Source organism: Myotis nattereri (genome assembly GCF_964212035.1).
Source record: "Myotis nattereri genome assembly, chromosome: 11".
NCBI lineage: Eukaryota > Metazoa > Chordata > Mammalia > Chiroptera > Vespertilionidae > Myotis > Myotis nattereri.
In genome coordinates this window covers 7744217-7765595 of record NC_138086.1, presented here as the reverse complement: position 1 = coordinate 7765595, position 21379 = coordinate 7744217, and the positions used below count along the sequence as shown (strand labels likewise).

The following is a 21379-nucleotide window of genomic DNA, read 5'->3' as shown; positions in this document are numbered from 1 at the left end:
ATAGATATGTATTTGTTGTTCATAATTTTTATCTTTACCTTTTTCTTCTTCTTTTAAAGAATACCCTTCAGTGTTTCATATAATGCTGGTTTGGTGGTGATGAACTCCTTTAGCTTTTTCTTGTCTGTGAAGCTCTTTATCTGACCTTCAATTCTGAATGATAGCTTTGCTGGATAAAGTAATCTTGGCTGTAGGTTCTTGCTATTCATCACTTTGAATATTTCTTGCCACTCCCTTCTGGCCTGCATAGTTTCTGTTGAGAAATCAGCTGACAGTCGTATAGGTACTCCCTTGTAGGTAACTGACTGTTTTTCTCTTACTGCTTTTAAGATTCTTTCTTTGTCTTTTGCCCTTGGCATTTTTTAAAAATATATTTTATTGATTTTTACAGAGAGGAAGGGAGAAGGATAGAGAGTTAGAAACGTCGATGAGAGAAACATCAATCAGCTTCCTCCAGCACAGCCTCTACTGTGGATGTGCCCGCAACCAAGGTACATGCCCTTGACTGGAATCGAACCTGGGACCCTTCAGTCTGCAGGCTGACGCTCTATCCACTGGGCCAAACTGGTCAGGGCTGCCCTTGGCATTTTAATTATGATGTGTCTTGCTGTGGTCCTCTTTGGATTCCTCTTGTTTGGGGTTCTCTGTGCTTCCTGGACTTGTAAGTCTATTTCTTTCACCAGGTAGAGGACGTTTTCTGTCATTATTTCTTCAAATAGGCTTTCAATATCTTGCTCTCTCTCTTCTTCTGGCACCTCCATAATTCGATGTTGGTACACTTGAAGTTGTCCCAGAGGCTTCTTACACTATCTTCATATTTTTGGATTCTTTTTTCTTTTTGCTCTTCCGGTTGGGTGTTTTTTGCTTCCTCATATTTCAAATCTTTGACTTGATTCTTGGGATCCTCTAGTCTACTGTTGAACCTTGTATATTATTCTTTATTTAAGTCAGTGTATGCTTAATTCTCACTGGTCCTTTTCCATTTTTTGGCATTCTCACTAAGATCCTTGAAGGTCTCACTAAGTTCCTCACAGGTTTCTAGAAGATTCTTGAGTAACCTTATAACTGTGTTTTTGAACTCTATGTCCAGTAGTTTGCTTTCTTCCATTTCTTTCATTTGTGACATATTTCTTTGTCTCCACATTTTGGCTGTTTCCCTGTGTTTGTTTCTATGTATTGGGTAGCTGCTAAGTTTCTTTGTGTTGATAGAGTGGCCTTGTGCAGTAGGTGTCCTATAGGGCCTAGTGACTCTGCCTCCCCAGTCACCTCAGGTGGATACTCTTGGTGCACCCCTTTATGGGCTGTGTGCACAGTTTTGTTGTAGTTGAGCCTTGATTGCTGTTGGTGTCACTGGGAGGAATTGACCTCCAGGTCAATTGGCTGTGGGGACCAGCTGTGACTACAGTGGGAGAGCTGGTGTGCAGGAGACACCTTTATGGAGCAGGACTTGCGTCAGTGGGGCTTTGGTGCTCACTGAGTCTGCCCTTTAAGTGTGTCATTTATGGATGTGAAGAGTTGTAATCTGGTATGGTCACAGACAGACCAGACAAGGCCTAGTTCTGAAGCAAGGCAGGCTGGTGCTGGTGCCGGGTCTTGGGCCTTTTATTGATAGGTTTGGGGTTCCCTGATCCAGCTGCAGCTTGCGTGACAGATTTGTAAAACAAATTTTTCCTGAGAAAGGAAAGACTATTCATATGCAAAATCCGCTGTGCACAGCTTGAGTGGGGTTATAAATTGGGTGGGGCCAGGATCTCAGGGAATCACCAGGGTTGAGCAAACAGAAATGGCTGCCAGTCAGCTTTGCTCCGGGGAGGTCCCAGCACAGGAACAATGGCGGCTGCAAGCACCTTCATCAGGAAGAAAGCCGCCCCAAGTTCCTGCCCCAGTGCCAGACAGTCCAGTTTCTCCCTGTATGTGTCTAGGTCGCCCAGCACTGGAGCTCAGAGGAAGTGGGAGCTTGTAAATTCAGTTCATGGTGCCGGCCTTTTAAGTGGAACAGTTGGGTCTCCAGCAGCCTGTGTGTCACTCAGCCCCAATCCACCCTTGTTTTTATAGTCCTCAGTTCTTGCTGCCCATAGGGACTTCTTTCCCCAGCTCTGGAAACCTGGGCTGGGGGTCTGGTGTGGGGCTGGGATCCCTTGCTCCTCCAGGCAGCCCCTGCAGAGGTGATCTCCTTCCCGATTAAAAAAGCTGCACACCCGGGTGCCGGACCAGCCCGTTCCACACTCCGCACTTCCTATCAGTGTCAGGGTGCTTTCTTCTCTAGTTGTAGTACTTCCCATTCAGCCAGCTTTCCAGCGGTTCTGAATGATAGTTGTTCTGTATTTTAGTTGTACTTTTGATGTGGTTGTGGGAGGCAGCAAATACAGGCATTTACCTATGCTGCCATCTTGGTTCTCTTTTTTGTGGCTTTTAAAATTCAGCTTCCCAGGTAAAATGAGAGGTTGGAAGGTCACTGTGTGACAGGGCAGGTACTGAATCTTCCATTGCCCATCCTTAGAATGCTTGAACACAAGCTGAACTGCTCCTCGGTGGCATCTTTGCTAGAACTGCCCATGAAAATGGTCCTTGACATGCATTCAGTTGAGCAGCTTTCACTGCTTTTCTAGTTCCATCTGGCTGCTATGGGTCAAATGATATTCTTGCGGGCTGGCTTGGACCCTCTGAAACTTTGCAGCACCAAAGTGGATGTGGAGATTCTGCAAAACACATCATGGGTCTTGAGATAAATTTCATTTGTAGGGGAAATCACATTTCTTTAGACACAAATGAAAGTGTTTTTGCACTGCTTGGGGACAGCTGCCTGAAGCCAAGGATGGTAGCAGCCTCTGCTATAATCTTGATTGTTTCCTTCCTTCTACTTACTCCGGGCTTATTGTTCTTTTTCTAGTTCTTTTACATGTGGGGCTAGACTTTTTATTGGAGACTTTTCTTGCTTCTTGAGGTAGGCTTGTAATGCTCTGAACTTCCTTCTCAGAACTGCTTTACTGTGTCTCATAGGCTTTGGGTTGTTGTGTTTTCATTTTTATTTGTCTCCAGGTAACTTTTTATTGCTTTCTTGATTTCATTGTTAATCCATTCATTGTTTAATATGTTATTTAGCCTTCATGTGTTTTTCAGTTGTTTTCTTGCAGTTGATTTCTTGTTTTATACCATTGTGGTCAGAGAAGATGCTTGATCTGATTTTAATCTTCTTCGATATATTAAGACTGAATTTGTGTTTAACATGTGGTGTATCTTTGAGAATGTTCAGTGTGCACTTGAGAGGATTGTATATTCTGCTCTGGGATGAAGTGTTCAGTAAACATCAGTTAAATCCATCTTGTCCAGTGTCTTGTTTAAGGTCACTGTTGCCTCGTTGGTTTTTTTGTCTGGAAGAGCTCTCCATTAATGTCAGTGGAGTGTTAAAGTCCACTACTAGATTGTATTCCCGTCAGTCTCTTCCTTAATGTCTACCATGGTTTTCTTTATATATTAGGTGGTACAATGTTGCATTGATGGATTGATCCCTTTAGAATTATGTAGTGATCTTTATCTCTTGCTATGGAATTTTTTTTTTTTAATATTAGAAGTTACATGCTCCAAGCCTGTAACTTCTTTTTTTTAATTAATTAAATCTTTGTTGTTCAGATTATTACATTTGTTCCTCTTTTTTCCCCCATAACTCCCCTCCACCCAGTTCCCACCCCACCCTCCTCCCTCACTCCCCACCACTTTCCTCATCCATAGGTGCACAATTTTTGTCCAGTCTCTTCCCACATCCCCTGCACCCCTTTCCCCCCCAAGAATAGTCAGTCCATTCCCTTTCTATGCCCATGATTCTATTATAATCACCAGTTCATTCTGTTCATCAGATTATTTATTCACTTGATTCTTAGAGTCACTTGTTGATAGATGCATATTTGTTGTTCATAATTTCTATCTTTATCTTTTTCTTCCTCTTCCTCTTCTTAAAGGATACCTTTCAGCATTTCACATAATCCTGGTTTGGTGGTGATGAACTCCTTTAGCTTTTCCTTATCTGTGAAGCTCTTTATCTGACCTTCAATTCTGAATGATAGCTTTGCTGGATAAAGTAATCTTGGTTGTAGGTTCTTGGCATTCATCACTTTGAATATTTCTTGCCACTCCCTTCTGGCCTGCAAAGTTTCTGTTGAGAAATCAGCTGACAGTTGTATGGGTACTCCCTTGTAGGTAACTGACTTTCTTTCTCTTGCTGCTTTTAGGATTCTCTCTTTGTCTTTTGCTCTTGGCATTTTAATTATGATGTGTCTTGGTGTGGCACCCCTATAATTCAGATGTTGGTACACTTGAAGCTGTCCAAGAGGCTCCTTACACTATCTTTGTAATTTTGGATTTTTTTTTCATCTTGCTTTTCCAGTTGGGTGTGTTTTGCTTCTTCGTATTTCAAATCGTTGACTTGATTCTTGCAATCCTCTAGTCTGCTGTTGGGAGTCTGTATAATATTCTTTATTTCAGTCAGTGCATGCTTAATTTCTAGTTGGTCCTTTATCACAACCTCGAGGGTCTCATTAGATTTCTTTAAGGTCTCATTAAGTTTATTGGCAGCTTCTAGAAAATTCTTGAAAAACTTTAAAAGTGTGGTTTTGAACTCTGTATCCAGTAGTTTGCTTTCCTCCATTTCTGTCATTTGTGTCCTTTTTCTTTGTCTCCGCATTTTTTATGCTTCCCTGTGTTGATAAAGTGGTTTTCTGTGCTCTAGGGCCCAGTGGTTCAGCCTCTCCAATTACCTGAGGAGGACACTCTTAGTGCACCCCCTTGTGGTCTTTGTGCACAGTCTTGTTGTAGTTAAGCCTTGATTGTTGTAGGTATCACTGGGAGGAATTGACCTCCAGGCCAATTGGCTGTGAGAATCAGCTGTATCTGCAGTGGGAGAACTTCTGTGCTGGAGACACCCCTCCGGGACAAGACTTGCTTCAATGGGGCTTTGGTGCTCCCTGAGTCTGCCACCTGAGTGTGTCCTTTATGGTTCCACAGAGCTGCAAACTGGATGGTCCCACTCTGACCTCTGGTACACTGGCTCCTGGATCTATAGGGAGTAGCTAATCTAGCCTCTGCCTGAGGCTATCCAGCAAAAGCCTCCCTACAGGGCATGGGCAGGGCAGGTCCCATGGGATCAACATGGCGGGGCTAGCAGTTATGGCTGCTCTCAGAGGCCCAGCTTCTCAGTGTCTCGGAAGTCACTGCAAGCCCCTCGGAGAGAAAGCTGCCCTCGAGTTCCGACCACTGCCGGACAGTCACGCTTCTCCCGTATGAGTCTGGGTCGCAGAGACTCGCCCGGAACTGGAACTCAGAGCCTGAGACTCCGATTGAAAAAGACAACTGCGCCCTCAGCCGCCAGCCCACTCCGCACGCACCTCCGCACCTTCGTATTTTACTTCCACACTGCGCCTCCTCTGAGTCTGCTTTTCTCTTTCCTTTTAGTTGTAGAATTTCCACTCACCCAGCCTTCCTGTGGTTCTGGGTGATGTCCTTTCCGTCTTTTAGTTGTATTTTTGAGGTGGTTGTTCAAGGCAGCAAACTCTGGTGTTTACCTATGCTGCCATCTTGGTTTTCCGCCTGTAACTTCTTTTCGGCATTTTTTTTTTAAATCTATTATGTCAGGGGCTGATCGTGGCGGGGATCGGGCTGGTTGACAGCCAAAGTGCGCGTCATAGTGACCTGTGGAGCTCCCGGTCAATTGAACTCCCACCTGAGGGGACAATTTGCATTAGCCTTTTATTACATAGGATGGGTCATGTATTGTTATCCATTCATCTACCCTGTGTCTTTCATTTGGAGCATTTAATCCATTTACCTTTAAGGTTATTATTGATAGATACTTATTTATTGCCATTTTATTCTTTATTCCTATGTTTCTGTCACTATTTCTTTTCTTTTTCTTCTTAAAGTAGGCCCTTTAACATTTCTTGATAGACTGGTTTGGTGGTAATTAACTTTCAGTTTTATTAGTCATAGTTATGTACCTTTTTTCTCCTCATTTAAGAAGCTCCTTTAAAATTTCTTGTAATATTGGTTTGATGGTGATGAACTTTTTTAGCTTTTTCTTGTCTGGGGAACAGCCAGGTGCCCCAGAGCAAATATGCTGAGCTGCTGGCCATCATCAAAGAGCTGGGAAAGGAGATCCAATCCACATATGCGGGCAGCAGGAGCACGATGGAGAGACTGAAACGAGGCATCATCCACGGGAGAGGGCTGGTTCGGGAGTGCTTGGCTGAGATGGAGCGGAACGCCAGGTCCTAGCCTCCGAGGCATCGTGAAAGGCTTTCCATCTTTTTCCAAGAAGTGACAGCTCATGCACCCCCCCCCCCCACCACCACCACCTCCTTCAGATGAGACTTGGTTTCAAAATGGTAACAGCTTGGTTTCTCCTCCCCGTGCCCCTCCCGTGGTTCATCAGGCTCTGAACCTCCCATCGCTGAGATGGAGAAGAGATTTTTGCAGTTATTAGATTTACATATTAGTTAGGAACTACCCAGGGCATTTTGTGTGTTTTTTTAAAGCATTGATTTACATGATGCACGTCAGTTACCTATCACAGCAAACCGCATTTGGCCTCCCAGATACCGGTTTTTCTCTTCCGGATACATTTCTGTTACTCACATGGTTCTTTATGTTTCTCTTCTGAGCTGATCCAACTCTGAGGGTTTTGTTCCAGCAAGTCCCGAGGCAGCGCTTTAGTAGCCAGTTCTGTTTGCCACACAGTATAAATTCTGCTCAATGTACCTTTTTTTTGCTTAAGCATTTGCATGACTATTAGTACTTCGAAGTCAATCTTTAAAATGCACAAGTTATAAATACAGAAGAAAGTGCAACTTATTGGGACCCCTGAAATTTCCCCTAAGGATGTATGTAGATTTCAGGCCCACCTTTCCCATCAGTGGATCCAAACATCTGGAAGAAAGTGACTAATAGTGTTTGCATCTTTGTAAGTATTTATTACTTAATGTAATAAAGCTTATTTTCATTAATAAACAAAAGAAACTGAAAGATCATGCTGATGGTTAAGGGCACACAGTTCCCCATAGAATGGCTACATACTGTCCATTTCTATGAAGACATAGTTCTGGTAACTAAAATCTATCTATGCTACCAACAGATTATAATAAACTAGAGGCCTGGTGCACAAAAATTTGTGCACTTGGGGGGGTCCCTCAGCCCAGCCTGTGCAGTCTGGGACCCCTCGGGGGATGTCCACCTGCTGGCTTAGGCCCACTCCCTGGGGGGATCAGGCCTAAGCTGGCAGTCAGACATCCCTCTGGCAGCTCGGGAGCCCTCAGGGGATGTCAGCGGAGAGCAGGTCTAAGCTGCAATTGGACATCCTTAGCGCTGCTGAGGAGGTGGAAGAGGCTCCCGCCACCACCCCTGTGCTGGCAGGCGTCAGCCTGGCTTGTGGCTGAGCAGAGCTCCCCCAGTGGGAGCACACTGACCACCAGGGGGCAGCTCCTGCATTGAGCATCTGCCCCCCTGGTGGTCAGTGTGTGTCATAGTGACCAGTCATTCCCAGTCATTCTGCTGTTAGGGTCAATTTGCATATTACCCTTTTATTATATAGGATTGTGATCAGTGGGGGAAAAAAACAATAAGGGGGGGGTGACTTCGGAATTACCCAAACACCCCCCCAACCCCTTTACCTGCCCAGACACCTAGGGTCCCTTTACAGCTGGACTGATCCCAGTGCTGCCCAGTGGCCTGGACACCAGGCCGACCGCCTCTGTGGTTTGGCCCAAACATCTGAAGTTCGCATTAGTTGCCAACTTAAGAAATTGGAGCATTCATGTAAAGTCAGGATTCCCCACTTCTCTTTCTAAGGTGGCTGATTGGGCTACCAACCAAGGGTGGTCAGTGTCACTTCAACCCTAAGAGGAACCCCCAGCTTGGGGTGTGGTGAGGAGGAAGCTATCCATGCAGACAGTTCAGTTGTGTCAACTCCCGCTGACTGTGGCACAGCCCAACAGTGTGGCTGCTCAACTGGGAGGCAGCACAGCCATGAAACTGTGGCTGTTAAACAAGGCCCCTCTCCAGCTTTCAGGGGGCTCCACCTGCTCCAACCCAGTGCACCCCACTCTGCCCTTAGCTGCCCGGTGCACCCCACTCTGCCCCAGTGAGACAGCTTCAGTGTTTCAGCTCCAGCAGACAGAACACGTCCCAGCAGAAAGGGAAAGTATAGCCCCGGCCAGTGTTGCTCAGTGGATAGAGCCCGAGGATTAAAGAGCCCGGAGTTCAATTCCTGGTCCGGGCACACGCCTGGGTTTTGGGCTTGATCCCCAGTGTGGGGCATGCAGTAGGTAGCCAATCAGTGTTTCTCTCTCATCATTGATGTTTCTATCTCCCTCCCTCTCTGAAATCAACCTATATTAATAAAAGGGTAGTATGCTAATTAGACCGAACAACTTCCTAACAACTTTCCAGACGTCCTTTCGGACAAAGCCATGGTGGCGGGGCCAAGGAAGAGGCAGTTAGGAGCGATCAGGCCAGCAGAGGAGAGCAGTTAGGGGGATCAGGCTGGCAGGGGAAAGCAGTTAGGGAGATCAGGCTGGTAGGAAGGTGAGCGGTTAGGAGCCAGCGGTCCCAGATTGCAAGGGGGATGTCCGATTGGAGAGGGTGCAGGCTGTGCTGAGGGGAACCTTCCCCTCCCCACCTCTGCACAAATTTCATTCACCGGGCCACTATTATTAAATAAGAGTGGTGAAACTGGATGTCACTGTCTTGTTCAGGTTCTTAGGGGAAATGGTTTTGGTTTTTGCCCATTGAGTATGATGTTCGCTGTTGGTTTGTCACATATGGCCTTTATTATGTTGAGGTATGATCAATCTATTACAGCTTTGCTGAGAGTTCTTGTTTTTTGCCAAAAATGGGTGTTGGATTTTGTCAAATGCTTTTTCTATATAATCATGTGCTTTTTGTCTTTGAATTTGTTTATGTGATGTATCACGTTTATTGATTTGCGAATATTGTACCAGCCTTGCATCCCTGGAATAAATCCCACTTGATCATGGTGTATAATCTTTTTAATATATTGCTGAATGCAATTTGCTAATATTTTGTTGAGGATTTTAGCATCTATGTTCATCAGGCATATTGGCCTGTAATTCTCTTTCTTTGTAATGTCTTAATTTTCGGAATTAGAATAACACTGGCCTCATACAAAGAGCTTGGAAGTGTTCCTTCCTCTTGGATTTTTTGGAATAGTTTGAAGAGGATAGGTGTTAGTTCTTCTTTGAATGTTCAGTAAAACTTCCCTGTGAAGCCATCCGGATGAGGGCTTTTGTAGGCTGGGAGTTTTTTGTTGTTGTTTTTTTACTGCTTCAATTTCTTTAGTTGTTATTGGGCTATTCAGGTTTTCTGTTTCTTTCTGATTCAGTTTTGGAAGATTGTACATTTCTAGGAATTTGTCCATTTCATACACATTGTTTAGCTTGTTGGCATATACTTGTTCATATTGGTTTTTTTATAATCCTTTGTATTTCTGTGGTGTCAGTGGTTACTTCACTACTTTGGTTTCTGATTTTATTTATTTGGTTCCTATCTCTGTTTCTTGATGAGTCTGGCTAAAGGTAGAGCTTTGAGCTGATCTTGAAACTATATATTGGACAAATGATTACCAATTTCTTCTCTAAATTTATTATTTTAGTTTGACCATAAAATGTTTATTACCATTAATTTCAAACTAGGCTGCAGGACACATATATCTTTAAATTTGCTTTCTAAAAATAATTTTGGAATTCCCTGTTTGGGCAAAGTAAAATGTAAGAATTCATTGGAAATTTCCCTCTTCTTCCCTCTCTTTCCTCTTTCTCTTTCTCACTGTCTTTGTTTAAGATACATTCATATTGCCCTAACCAATTTGGTTTAGTGGATAGAGCTATTCTGATCCAGGGCACATGCCTGGGTTGTGGGCCCGGTCCGATGTGCAGGAGGCAGCCAGTCAATGATTCCCTCGCATCATTGATGTTTCTATCTCTCTCTTCCTCTCTGAAATCAATAAAAAATGTATATATATTTAAAAAATACATTCATGCCCTGGCCAGCTTAGCTCAGTGGATAGAGTGTCAGCCTCTGGACTGAAGGGTCCCAGGTTCAATTCCGGCCGAGGGCACATGCCTGGGTTGTGGGCTCTATCCCCAGTAGGGGGTGTGCAGGAGGAAGCCAATCAATGATTCTCTCTCATCATTGATGTTTCTGTCTCTCTTTCCTTCTCCCTTCCTCTCTGAAATCAATAAAGAAATATATTTAAAAAAATACATTCATATTTTTATAGGAAGTCTATATAAGAAATGGGTAAGAATATAGATTATTAATCACAGTGAGTTAGTCATTACAAATGCAATATATTAAAATCATTGTAAGGCTAATTATTAATTATTGAGTGTTCTGATGGATTGAACTTGAATACATTTCTTATTCTTTTGACTACATGTTTGATGTAGATCTCAGGAAGTTCTTAGTTCTTTTTGATAATGAAAAACTATTACCCTTTAAAATAGGACAGTGTTTTAAATCCTGATTAACTTAATAACTAAATGATAATAAAAGCCTTAGAATATAGTTTTAACATTTTTTGTGTGTGTATGCAGTTTGAATATGTATATTGTGTACAGGTTGACCTTAATATTTCTTGACTTTTTAGAGCTCAAATTATAAATTATTTCAAAAATACTTTGTTTAAAGGGTCAATACCATTTATTTTGAATACTGTAAAAACATAACAGGTTGTTATGAAAAATAAACTGGATTTTTCATTCTATTTTTGTTTAGTAACTTTATTTTAAAATACTTTAGTAAGCTTTTAAGGATATTCTGGAAAGTGAAATTTTCTCATAACCGAATGCTAAGTATGTTTTTGGTTCAACTTTGAAATGACCATACATTTAACATAGTGTATACCTGGTAGTCTAGTTTGATACATTTTTGTTTAATAAATATATGATTTAAAAGTTCTGGTACCAGGGTAGTGCCTCGCCTGGAACATAGTGAACTTACCAGGTTCCTGTCACTACTATAACATTTACCACATTTTATTATGTCTTCTCCCCTTCCTGTGATGTTGGTGCTTGCTCATTAGCTTTATTATTCTTCACTAGAGGCCCAATGCATGAAATTCGTACAAGGGGCTTGGCCCCCCGCCGCTGCCTCTGCCTCAGCCCCTGCCTGCAGCAGCTTCATCTGGAAGGTCGTCCAGAAGGACATCCAGTCTAATTAGCGTATTACACTTTTATTATTAGAGATAGTGTTTGAAATAAAGTATTTTTTCAGCAAACTTGTTGAAAGAGTAAAAAGTATATACAGTTGCATTGTTCAGTCTCTATTATTTAAGTATAATGCACTTTACTAATCACGTTAATTTCAGTATCAGTATACTTGGAGAGTCTGGAGACTCCTTAGTGAAACCATTAAGTTGAAGTTGTCTGCCATCAGTTGAATAGGCTTACAGACAAAATTTGAATCCTTCCTCAAAACTTCATAGGAGCAGATAGCAAGCCTTAAAACGCTATAAGAAATTGACAATATTTAAAGAGAATTTTGTTAAGTGTGAAAAACTAAAGATCTTCTAAACAGCTGAAGGGTAACAGGTTGCTGTATATTTACAGTTGTCTTTGCATCTCATAGCTAGTAGAATTCTAAAGTAAATTGAGTTTCACATTATACAATTACATAGTAGTAGATGCCTTTGGTGCCTCACAGAATATACCCTTAGTCGTCAGTTGGGGTGGACAGACACTGTGAGCTCAGAGGCCCCAGCCCTGACAGAGTTTCACTTTAAATGTGAGTTGCTTTTTTTTCTATTTTTCTGCAACACTGCTGGAGTCCACTGTGGATGGTCCCTTATTTAGGGCCTAAGTATAGACTAGAACAGCGGTTCTCAACCTGTGGGTCGCTACCCTTTTGGGGGTCGAACGACCCTTTCACAGGGGTCGCCTAAGTCCATCGGAAAACACATACATAATTACTGTTTTTGTGATTAATCACTATGCTTTAATTATGTTCAATTTGTAACAATGAAAATACATCCTTTATATCAGATATTTACATTTCGATTCATAACAGTAGCAAAATTACAGTTATGAAGTAGCAATGAAAATAATTTTATGGTTGGGGGTCACCACAACATGAGGAACTGTATTAAAGGGTCACAGCATTAGGAAGGTTGAGAACCACTGGACTAGAAGTACCAGTTGTTAAGCAGTTGTTAACACTTAGTTAATGGAGGATGGTGACTGATAGATAAATGTTCCAGCCTCGCATCCGGTAGGTGAACAATTCCAGAAGCCTTCTAGATGCTTCTCTGTTGCCCACAGCAGCAACCTCAGTAATACACTCTGGTATTAGCATTTTTTCCTGTCTTGTTTTGTTCTTCCACTCCCTCACTCCTGTTTCCATATAAACTACTTGTACGTAGATCTTTCTCTTAAATTGTACTTTCTATAGAGTCTAAATTATTAAAGCCAGAAATAGTGTTATAAACCATCATAGATAGGTTTATTAAAATATCATTAATCAAAATATTTGTTTCAAAAACTTAACTTCCTATAGTTTTGTACTGACACTGGTATATAACTACATCTGAAAGATGTTGCAAAACTGAGGAGGACTTTGAGTATTTAAAAAAATTTTGTTTGCCTACTTGTTTTTAGTGGGAAATTATTACCAATCTGCTACTTAACAAATTGAGAGCCCTGTCACTACACAAATATTAGATTAGTGATTAATGAAAATTTTGTTGTGTAAGAACAATACCCCCCAAAGGGAAAACTTTTGGGTTTTAAATCAGTGTTCAGGCCAAGACTGAGACTGATGCTTACCTGACTGTGTATGTGAGGGTATGTTTGTACGCTACTATTTTTCTTGATTTGTTCAAATTAGAAGGCTATTAGTTTGGTTTTCAACTCAGTACTTTTTGAACTCTACGCTTAAAATAATCATTTTTCAAATTTTGAATAGATAAGTGTTGTTATAGTTGAACTATACAATTTAAGTTTATTCTGTCACCAAACAATTGCCTACATTTGAACGTGAGGCAAGAGAACTTAAATCTTTATGTCTAAGGACATTGAATGAAGCCACCTTGATAATTTTTGTTGACTCTTTTGCTTGAGGAAGAAAATGTATATTCTTAGAAAAGTCAGATTTAGAAAATTATGTTAAGGTCATTTATTTAGCCATAGCATTCTCATACCTCTCTTTATAAGAACTCACATTGATATTTCAGATTTCATATTAAGTGTGATGACTGATTTAATTTTTTTAAAAAGATAATTGCCGGAAATAATACAGTGCCCAGATAATGTACCCAGTTTATAATTTTTATTCAGAACATTTCATAAAGACTCCAAACTTGGGAGAGGCTTTCAAGGTAGTTTCTTTAGTAACATTTTTGCCCTAGGATTACAAAAGTACAGTATACCTAAAGCAAGTCCAAATGTATAAATAAAATTATTTAACTTGCTTGCTAACTTGTATGGCCCTCTCATCCATCACCCCCTTTTCAGTACAGGGAACTGATAAATATGTAGAGACCCAAAAGTATAGTTAACTTAATTTATTTTTTTTTCCTTGTTTTTAGTGGGAGATTTTGATAAGATCTGGCGAGAACACTGCGAGGATGAGGAAACACTTTGTGAATATGCTGTTGCAATGAAAAATTTGGCAGATAATCATTGGGTGAAAAGTTGTGAAGGTGAAGGACGTATTGAATGGTGTTGTAGGTGAGTGTTTTTATGAACTAACATGTTTGGTTTCTAATGTATTGTTGACATGCTCCAATTTAAATAATGCTATGCATAATTTATTATACCAAAATAAAGTGTTTGAAAACAGTTGATGTCTTTTAAATAACTTCTTGCCCTTTGTTTCACTTCCTCTAGATTTATTTCATTCATCTTTTTAAATCAAAATATTTTTCTTTAACATAACTTTAAATTTTCTGCTTCAGCTTTATAAAAGAATAGCTTTAAAAGTGCATTTAACATTAATATGATAAAATATGAAATTTAACATGATTCATCATTAATAAGTTATAGTATAGAAATTTCTTTAGATAAATATTCACAGTTGGATTCAAGTAAAAGTGAGTACTTTTCTATAATTTAAAATTTGAAGACATCTTAAAAGTTTTAAAATCCTGATTTTTTTGTGTGTGTGTGATTCAGGGTATTCCAACTTTTATATTGACTTTGGATAATGTTTATTTTCTCATAGTATAGATTCTAATGTTTAAAACATCAGAAAGTGCAATACTGATGATCAGCTCTCTCAAAAGTTGATAAAATTATAGGAATGAGTATGTATATTGACTGAATTTTAAAATGAATTCCTAGAAAACAAAACATTATCTTTCTACATGGACAATAAGTTTGTGATAACTTCAGGTTTGCATTTTATATGTAATTATTTTTTATTAAAAATTTCAATGTTAATCTCATTTAAAAATTATGTAATAGTGTCTTTCATTCATTCAACAAATGATCTAGAGAAAAAGATGTATTTAAATTAGTTATTTTATTTATTCATTTAATAAGTAATGTATAGTGTTTGTTGTCTGCTGTCTATTAGTCATATCATAGACACTGGGAGTACAACAATCAACCAAAGAGGCAAAATCCTTGCTCTCGTGGAGTTTATATGCTAGTGGGGATTAGAGGCAAGAAATAATACATAAATTAAATATGTAATAGGTCAGAGATGGTAAGTGCAATGAGAAAAATAAAGTAAGGAAAAATAAAATAGTTTTAAGTAGGGTAGACAAAGAAGGCCTCACTGAAATAATGTGTGTAAAAGACCTGAAGGAAGTGGGAGAACAAGCTCTAATAATTCCAAAGGCCTTGAGGCAGGAGCATGCTGGCATGTTTCAGAAACAGCAGGGAGACCACCAGGGTGGCTAGAGCAGAATGAGAGGGGGGAAATGGTAGAAAATAAGATACTGAACAGCTAGTTTTTGTAGGGGCTTGTGGACTGTTGTGAAGATATTGGCTTTTATTCTGCATGAGATGAGAAGTCATTGGATGTTTTAAGAAGAGGAGTGATAGGATTTTTTTAGCCTTTTGAAATATTAATTCGTAAGAATTAATTGCTCTGTTAAGGTAGACCTATAGGAAGGGCAGGGTATAAGTAAGGAAACCAATTTGGAGGCTACTGTAATAATCAAGGCACAAAGTTATAGTGAAACAGTTTTTCTTGGAGGGTGAGGAAGTGAATGGGTAGGACGGTGTAATTGGATTAATGCTCAAATGATTATAATGACTTAAGAGAGTGACAAGTGAGATGAAAGTGTATACACTGTGGTGGTATGACAATGTGTAAGAAGAAAGTTGAATGTGAGGTGGGTAAGGAGCAATGAATTAAATAGGTGGTACCCTTAATGAGTTCTGGAATCAAAGAACTGTGGAGTTGGGAAACTATAGGAAGGAATCAGAATAATAGGAAATAGAGTACTTGGAATTGAAATGGTTTTTTTGGGGGTGGTGTTTGGTTCTGAGAGAAAATGGTTATAAATCTGACTTTTCTAAGAATACACATTTTCTTCCTCAACCTAAGAAATACAAAATCAGGTGTATTGCTAAACTAAATATTTCCCTTCTAACACAGAAGAATAATGTGATCCAATCAGGAAATCAGCACCATCACTACTTGAGATCATTATTCTTGGCTTTTAGCAACACTGCTTTTATATTAGTACTGCAGCCCGGCAGGTGTGGCTCAGTGGTTGAGTGTCGACCTATGAACCAGGAGGGCACAGTTTGATTCTGTCAGGGCCCCTGTCTGGGTAGCGGGCATGCAGGAGGCAGCTGACTGACGATCGTCTCTTATCACTCATGTTTCTATCTCTTTCTCCCTCTCCCTCACTGAACTCAATAAAAATATATTAAAAAATAAATTAGTATTACAGTACATAAGGTAAGTTCTTAGACTTTATTTTTTAAATGGGCTTTGATATTCTTATAGGAGTACTTGTTTGTACCTTCTACTTGAATAATGAATCTGCCTCCCACTTCACTCTTCTTTTTCCTTAGATATATGTTTTTTATCAATAGTTACTGTATCTACCTATGTTCTGAAAGAGGTTATTTTAAGGTCAAACTTCTAAAAAAGAACATTAATAAGAATTTAGCTTAAACTGTTGAAAAAGAACTGTAGGTGGCAAAATACGGTAAAAGATTTTACTATGGGAAGTTGTCCCAAGAGGAGTTTTATAACGTCTACTTTAAACTTAAAAGTAGGTTGGGAAAAGCCTTCAAAACAATATTGAAACTTTAATTCTCTGTAGTTTGTTATAACTTGCATTATTTATACTTCCTTTCTCTGTTGACAGTTCTCAGGCAGCAATGTCACTTTGAAAGCTAAAATGGGCTTTAAAAAAGGGTGTAACAAGTTTGTTTCCAGTTAGTTGTACTTAAAACTTTATTGGAATTTAGCATGCGAGTTAAGTCTTATTGACATTACCCTGCTAAGATTTTGTTGACCGGTTAGCTTGAAGAATTCTACATAAGATTTCTTTAAAAAAATAATAAAATTTTATTTGTAATATGAAGTATTAAATACTAGGCACTAAATACAATATAGGGGGTAGGGGAGGCTGGGGGAAGGTCAATTGGAAAAAAAAGGAAAAATAAACAAACAAAATAAATACAATATAAAGTTATAGTTGTACCTTTAACTTTAAAAATTTGCCTTTTGTAACTCTTAACACAGAGAGAAACATACACTATTTCTTGGGCCATTTGAAAGTAAACAGCAGGTAACATTTCAACCTAACACATTTCCTAAGAATAAGAACATTCTTCTACAAAACCATAATACTATAATCACATTAAGAACAAAAGTAATTTCCTAAAATACCTATTTCATAAATTTAGATTTTTCTCATTGTCCCCAAAATGTACTTCATAATTTGTTTTTCTAAATCCAGTCAGGACTCCTGCATTGCATTTGATGATTACGTTTCTTCAGCTTTAATGTTTTTGTTTTCCATTAACATTAAGTTTTTAGAGAAATGTTAGTTGATTTGTAAAATAGCTTATAGTCTGTAGTTTATAATTGTTGGTTCGAGGTGGTAAATGGCATTGTTCAAATATTCTATATTTCCTCACTAATTTTTTTTTGTCTTTTCTTTCTTTTAATTACCAAGAGATGTTTTCAATATACTATTTTTCTCAATTTTTCTATGATAATTATTTGGCTCTTTAGAGATTTCATTTTTCTATTGAAGTTCTCCATATTTTTCTATTTAGTTAATATTTTTCTCTATTAAAAAATTAAAGCAGTTATTTTACAGTCTTTGTCTTCCTATTCCAACATATAGTTTACCTGTGGGTCTGTTTCTTTTGGCTGTTTTTTCTATTATGTTTATCTGCTTAACTTATTATTGGTAATTAAAAAAAATACATATACTAGCATTGTATTTAGAAGAGACTGGTGTAAATATTATTTTTCCCAGAGAAGGCATGCTTTTTTCTGACAGGCAGCCAGGATGAGAAACAGAACAGTTTGATCCCATCAGATGTTAAGCTGGATTGAAGGTAGGTTACCTCTTTAGATAGTTTGTTCACCTCTGGCATCAAATGCTTTGAGGACGAGACCTGTTCTACGTATATTAAAAGTGCCATCCTCTAGTACAGTGATGGCGAACCTTTTGAGCTCGGCGTGTCAGCATTTTGAAAAACCCTAACTTAACTCTGGTGCCGTGTCACATATAGAAATTTTTTGATATTTGCAACCATAGTAAAACAAAGATCTGTATTTTTGATATTTATTTTATACTAGAGGCTTGGTACACAAAAATTTGTGCACTCAAGGGGGTACCTCAGCCCGGCCTGTGCCCTCTCGCAGTCTGGGACCCCTTGGGGGATGACCACCTGCTGGCTTAGACCCACTCCCCGAGGGATCGGGCCTAAGCTGGCAGTCAGACATCCCTCTGGCAGCCCGGGAGCCCTCAGGGGATGCCCACTTGCCAGCGGGGAGCAGGCCTAAGCTGCAGTTGGACATCCTTAGCACTGGTGAGGAGGCAGGAGAGGCCCCCACCACCACCGCTGTGCTGGCAGGCGTCAGCCTGGCTTGTGGCTGAGCAGAGCTCCCCCTGTGGGAGCACACTGGCCACCAGGGGACATCTCCTACATTGAGCGTCTGCCCCCTGGTGGTCAGTGTGTATCATAGTGACCAGTCATTCCCAGTCATTCTGCTGTTAGGGTCAATTTTTATATTACCCTTTTATTATATAGGATATTTAAATGCCATTTAACAAAGAAAAATCAACCAAAAAAATGAGTTCACATGTCACCTCTGACATGCATGTCATAGGTTCGTCATCACTGCTCTAGTAGGACTCTGACCAAGGAAGAATGCAGACAATTTTCTCTACTTTTTAGTTCCACTCCAAGACTCCAGTGCTATTCTGCTGCCTTTATGTACTCAAAAAGCTATGGAGGTAAGCAGGAGAATGGCGAGAACAATCTCTGCATTTGGTCTTCTTCTTTTTTTTTTTTTTTTTAAATATATTTTATTTATTTTTTACAGATAGGAAGGGAGAGGGATAGAGAGTTAGAAACATCAATACGAGAGAAACATTAATCAGCTGCCTCCTGCACACCCCCTACTGGGGAAGTGCCCGCAACCAAGGTACGTGCCCCCGACTGGAATCGAACCCGGGACCCTTGAGTCCACAGGCTGACGCTCTATCCACTGAGCCAAACCAGTTAGGGCTGCATTTGGTCTTCTTAAGGATTCTGTCACATCATTTTAAGCAGCCATTAAAAACTCGGCTGTTTTCTGTTTAATACAACAGAGTATCGCTCCCATGGAATGCTTGATCCTCTGCCGCCCATGCACAAATGCCCAAGTGCCTGTGATCCCTTCCCATCTAGGAAAGGCGTGTGTCCCTGAATTTAGTTCCCTTAGGCCTCTTTGCATCCTCAGTTCTCTCAATTTCTTTTTAATGTATTGCTTTTTAGATCATATATATATATTGATTTCAGAGAGGAAGGGAGAGGGAGAGAGAGAGAAACACCAATGATGAGAATCATTGATGGGCTGCCTACTGCATGGCCCTACTGGGGATCAAGCCCACAAGCCCAGTATGTGCCCTGACTCAGAATTGAACAGTCACTTCCTGGTTCGTGCATCAACACTCAATCATTGAGCCACAAGGACCAGGCTAGATTGTATAGTTTCTTTTTCTACTTACAGCACAACTAGGTGTTTTTTGTGATTATATCCTTATCCAAAACTAGCTTTATGTCCTATGTTTTGAATTTGTTTGTTTTCTCATGGTGCCATTTATTTTCATCTTTATTTCGTGAAAAAACTGAAAGTTGGGTCTAAACCAGGGTTGGGCAAACTTTTTGACTCGAGGGCCACAATGGGTTCTTAAACTGGACCGGAAGGCCAGAACAAAAGCATGGATGTAGTGTTTGTGTGAGCTAATATAAATTCAAAGTAAACATCATTACATAAAAGGGTACGGTCTTTTTTTTTTTTTTTTTTTTTTTTTAGTTTTTTTCATTTCAAATGGGCCGGATCCGGCCCGTGGGCCGTAGTGTGACCACGGCTGGTCTAAACAGTTGATTCAGGTCACATATTTTTGCCAAAAAAAACCTATTAGGTGAAACTGCATAATTCATATTGCATTACATTAGCAGGTTCTTATTGTCACACTAGAGGCCCAGTGCACAAATTTGTGCACCAGTGGGGTCCCTCGGCCTGACCTGCGGGATTGGGCCGAAATCAGCTCTCCGACATCCCCCGAGGAGTCCTGGATTGCCACATGGTGCAGGCCAGGCTGAGGGACCCCTCTGGTGCAGGATCAGGGCCGGGGAGAGACGCGGGAGGTTCGCCAGCTGGAGAGGGACTGTGGTAGGCTCCAGGGCATTTCTGGCCCATCTCGCTCAGTCCTGATTGGCTGGACCCCAGCAGCAAGCTAACCTACAGGTCAGAGCATCTGCCCCCTGGTGGTCAGTGCACGTCATAGTGACTGGTTGACTAGTTGACTGTCTGTCCCCTGGTGGTCAGTGCACATAAAAGCAACTGGTTGACCAGTCGACTGTCCACTAGTGGTCAGTGCACATCATAGTGAGTGTTTGAGCAGCCTTAGCATATCATTAGCATATTACACTTTGATTGGTTGAACAGCCGACCACTTAGCATATTAGGCTCTTATTATATAGGATTATTTCACCACTAGAGATGCTAAATTTTGCCATTTGGTTAATATGGTATCTATTACTGGGTCCTTCCATTGTAAAATTATGTGGGGTTTTTTTGCAATTAGCAAGTAAAATGTTGGCTTATGGATCAGTCCTGTCTCCCAACAATCTTTCAATTAACAGGTATACTTCATTTATTAAGTCAATTATTTTATTTGGGACTGCAAAATGATTTTTAAAATTTGTTAAATTTTTAAATATTGTTCTTTGCATTTTAATGTATGAACAAAGAATAATAACATGTTCTCCAGAAAGGCTGGGTAAAAAATAAACATACATACATGTAAATCTTTCTGTTTAATTACCAATTTTCACAAGGAGTGATATAATAATTCCAATTGCCGAAACCGGTTTGGCTCAGTGGATAGAGCGTCGGCCTGTGGACTGAAAGGTCCCAGGTTCGATTCCGGTCAAGGGCATGTACCTGGGTTGCAGGCATATCCCCAGTGGGAGATGTGCAGGAGGCAGCTGATCGATGTTTCTCTCTTATTGATGTTTCTAACTCTCTCTCTCCCTTCCTCTCTGTAAAAAATCAATAAAATATATTAAAAAATAAAATAAAAATAATTCCAATTATGACAAGTTTTGTGTTTTTTTAATTTTTGTAATATCACTGTATTCTCTTGGATTGTTATTTCAACTTTTTTCATCAGTCTTTGGTGTTTTTTTACTTTTGTTTTTGTTTTTCCTGTTCAAATTATTCCATATTTAGTCAGTGGGTGCCCTTCAAAGCTGACTTCTATGTTCTGGCATCACCTTTGAGCACTTTCTTATATTTAGTACAAGTTGAGCCTTTAGTTTTCCTGGGCAAGATCTAGTATTAAGCTGTTTATTCAAGGAGCCCTAGTTTCTTTTAGTGAGAAATGGCATTTATAAATCAAGATCTGAGCACTAGATATCCTGCTGTGGTGTCTTTCCTTCTAGAATTTTTCAGTGAAAAGCATTAGAAAAAATATATAGTCAAACTCATAATTGATATTTTCTATTCAAATGTAATATTACAGGATTTTTGCCTAACATCATATTCTTCTGTTACATTGAAGGACTTAATTCTGAATAACATTTACACATTTGCTTTGTCCTATGGTTCACATAAAATGGTTTCAAAATTACTGTACCAATTTTATTGTCTTTAGAACATATCCACTAAGGGTCATAATCTC

General features: G+C 39.8%; 1 protein-coding gene across 1 annotated transcript in view; it reads left to right on the top strand.

Moving 5' to 3' along the window:
- The window catches only part of SAMTOR (S-adenosylmethionine sensor upstream of mTORC1), a 109877-nt gene that overhangs the window by 19668 nt on the left and 68830 nt on the right, over positions 1-21379 (top strand). The window contains exon 2 of the mRNA XM_081102056.1: positions 13586-13727. Within this exon, the coding sequence (XP_080958182.1) occupies positions 13586-13727 (142 nt within the window). The remainder of the gene's footprint in view (positions 1-13585; positions 13728-21379) is intronic.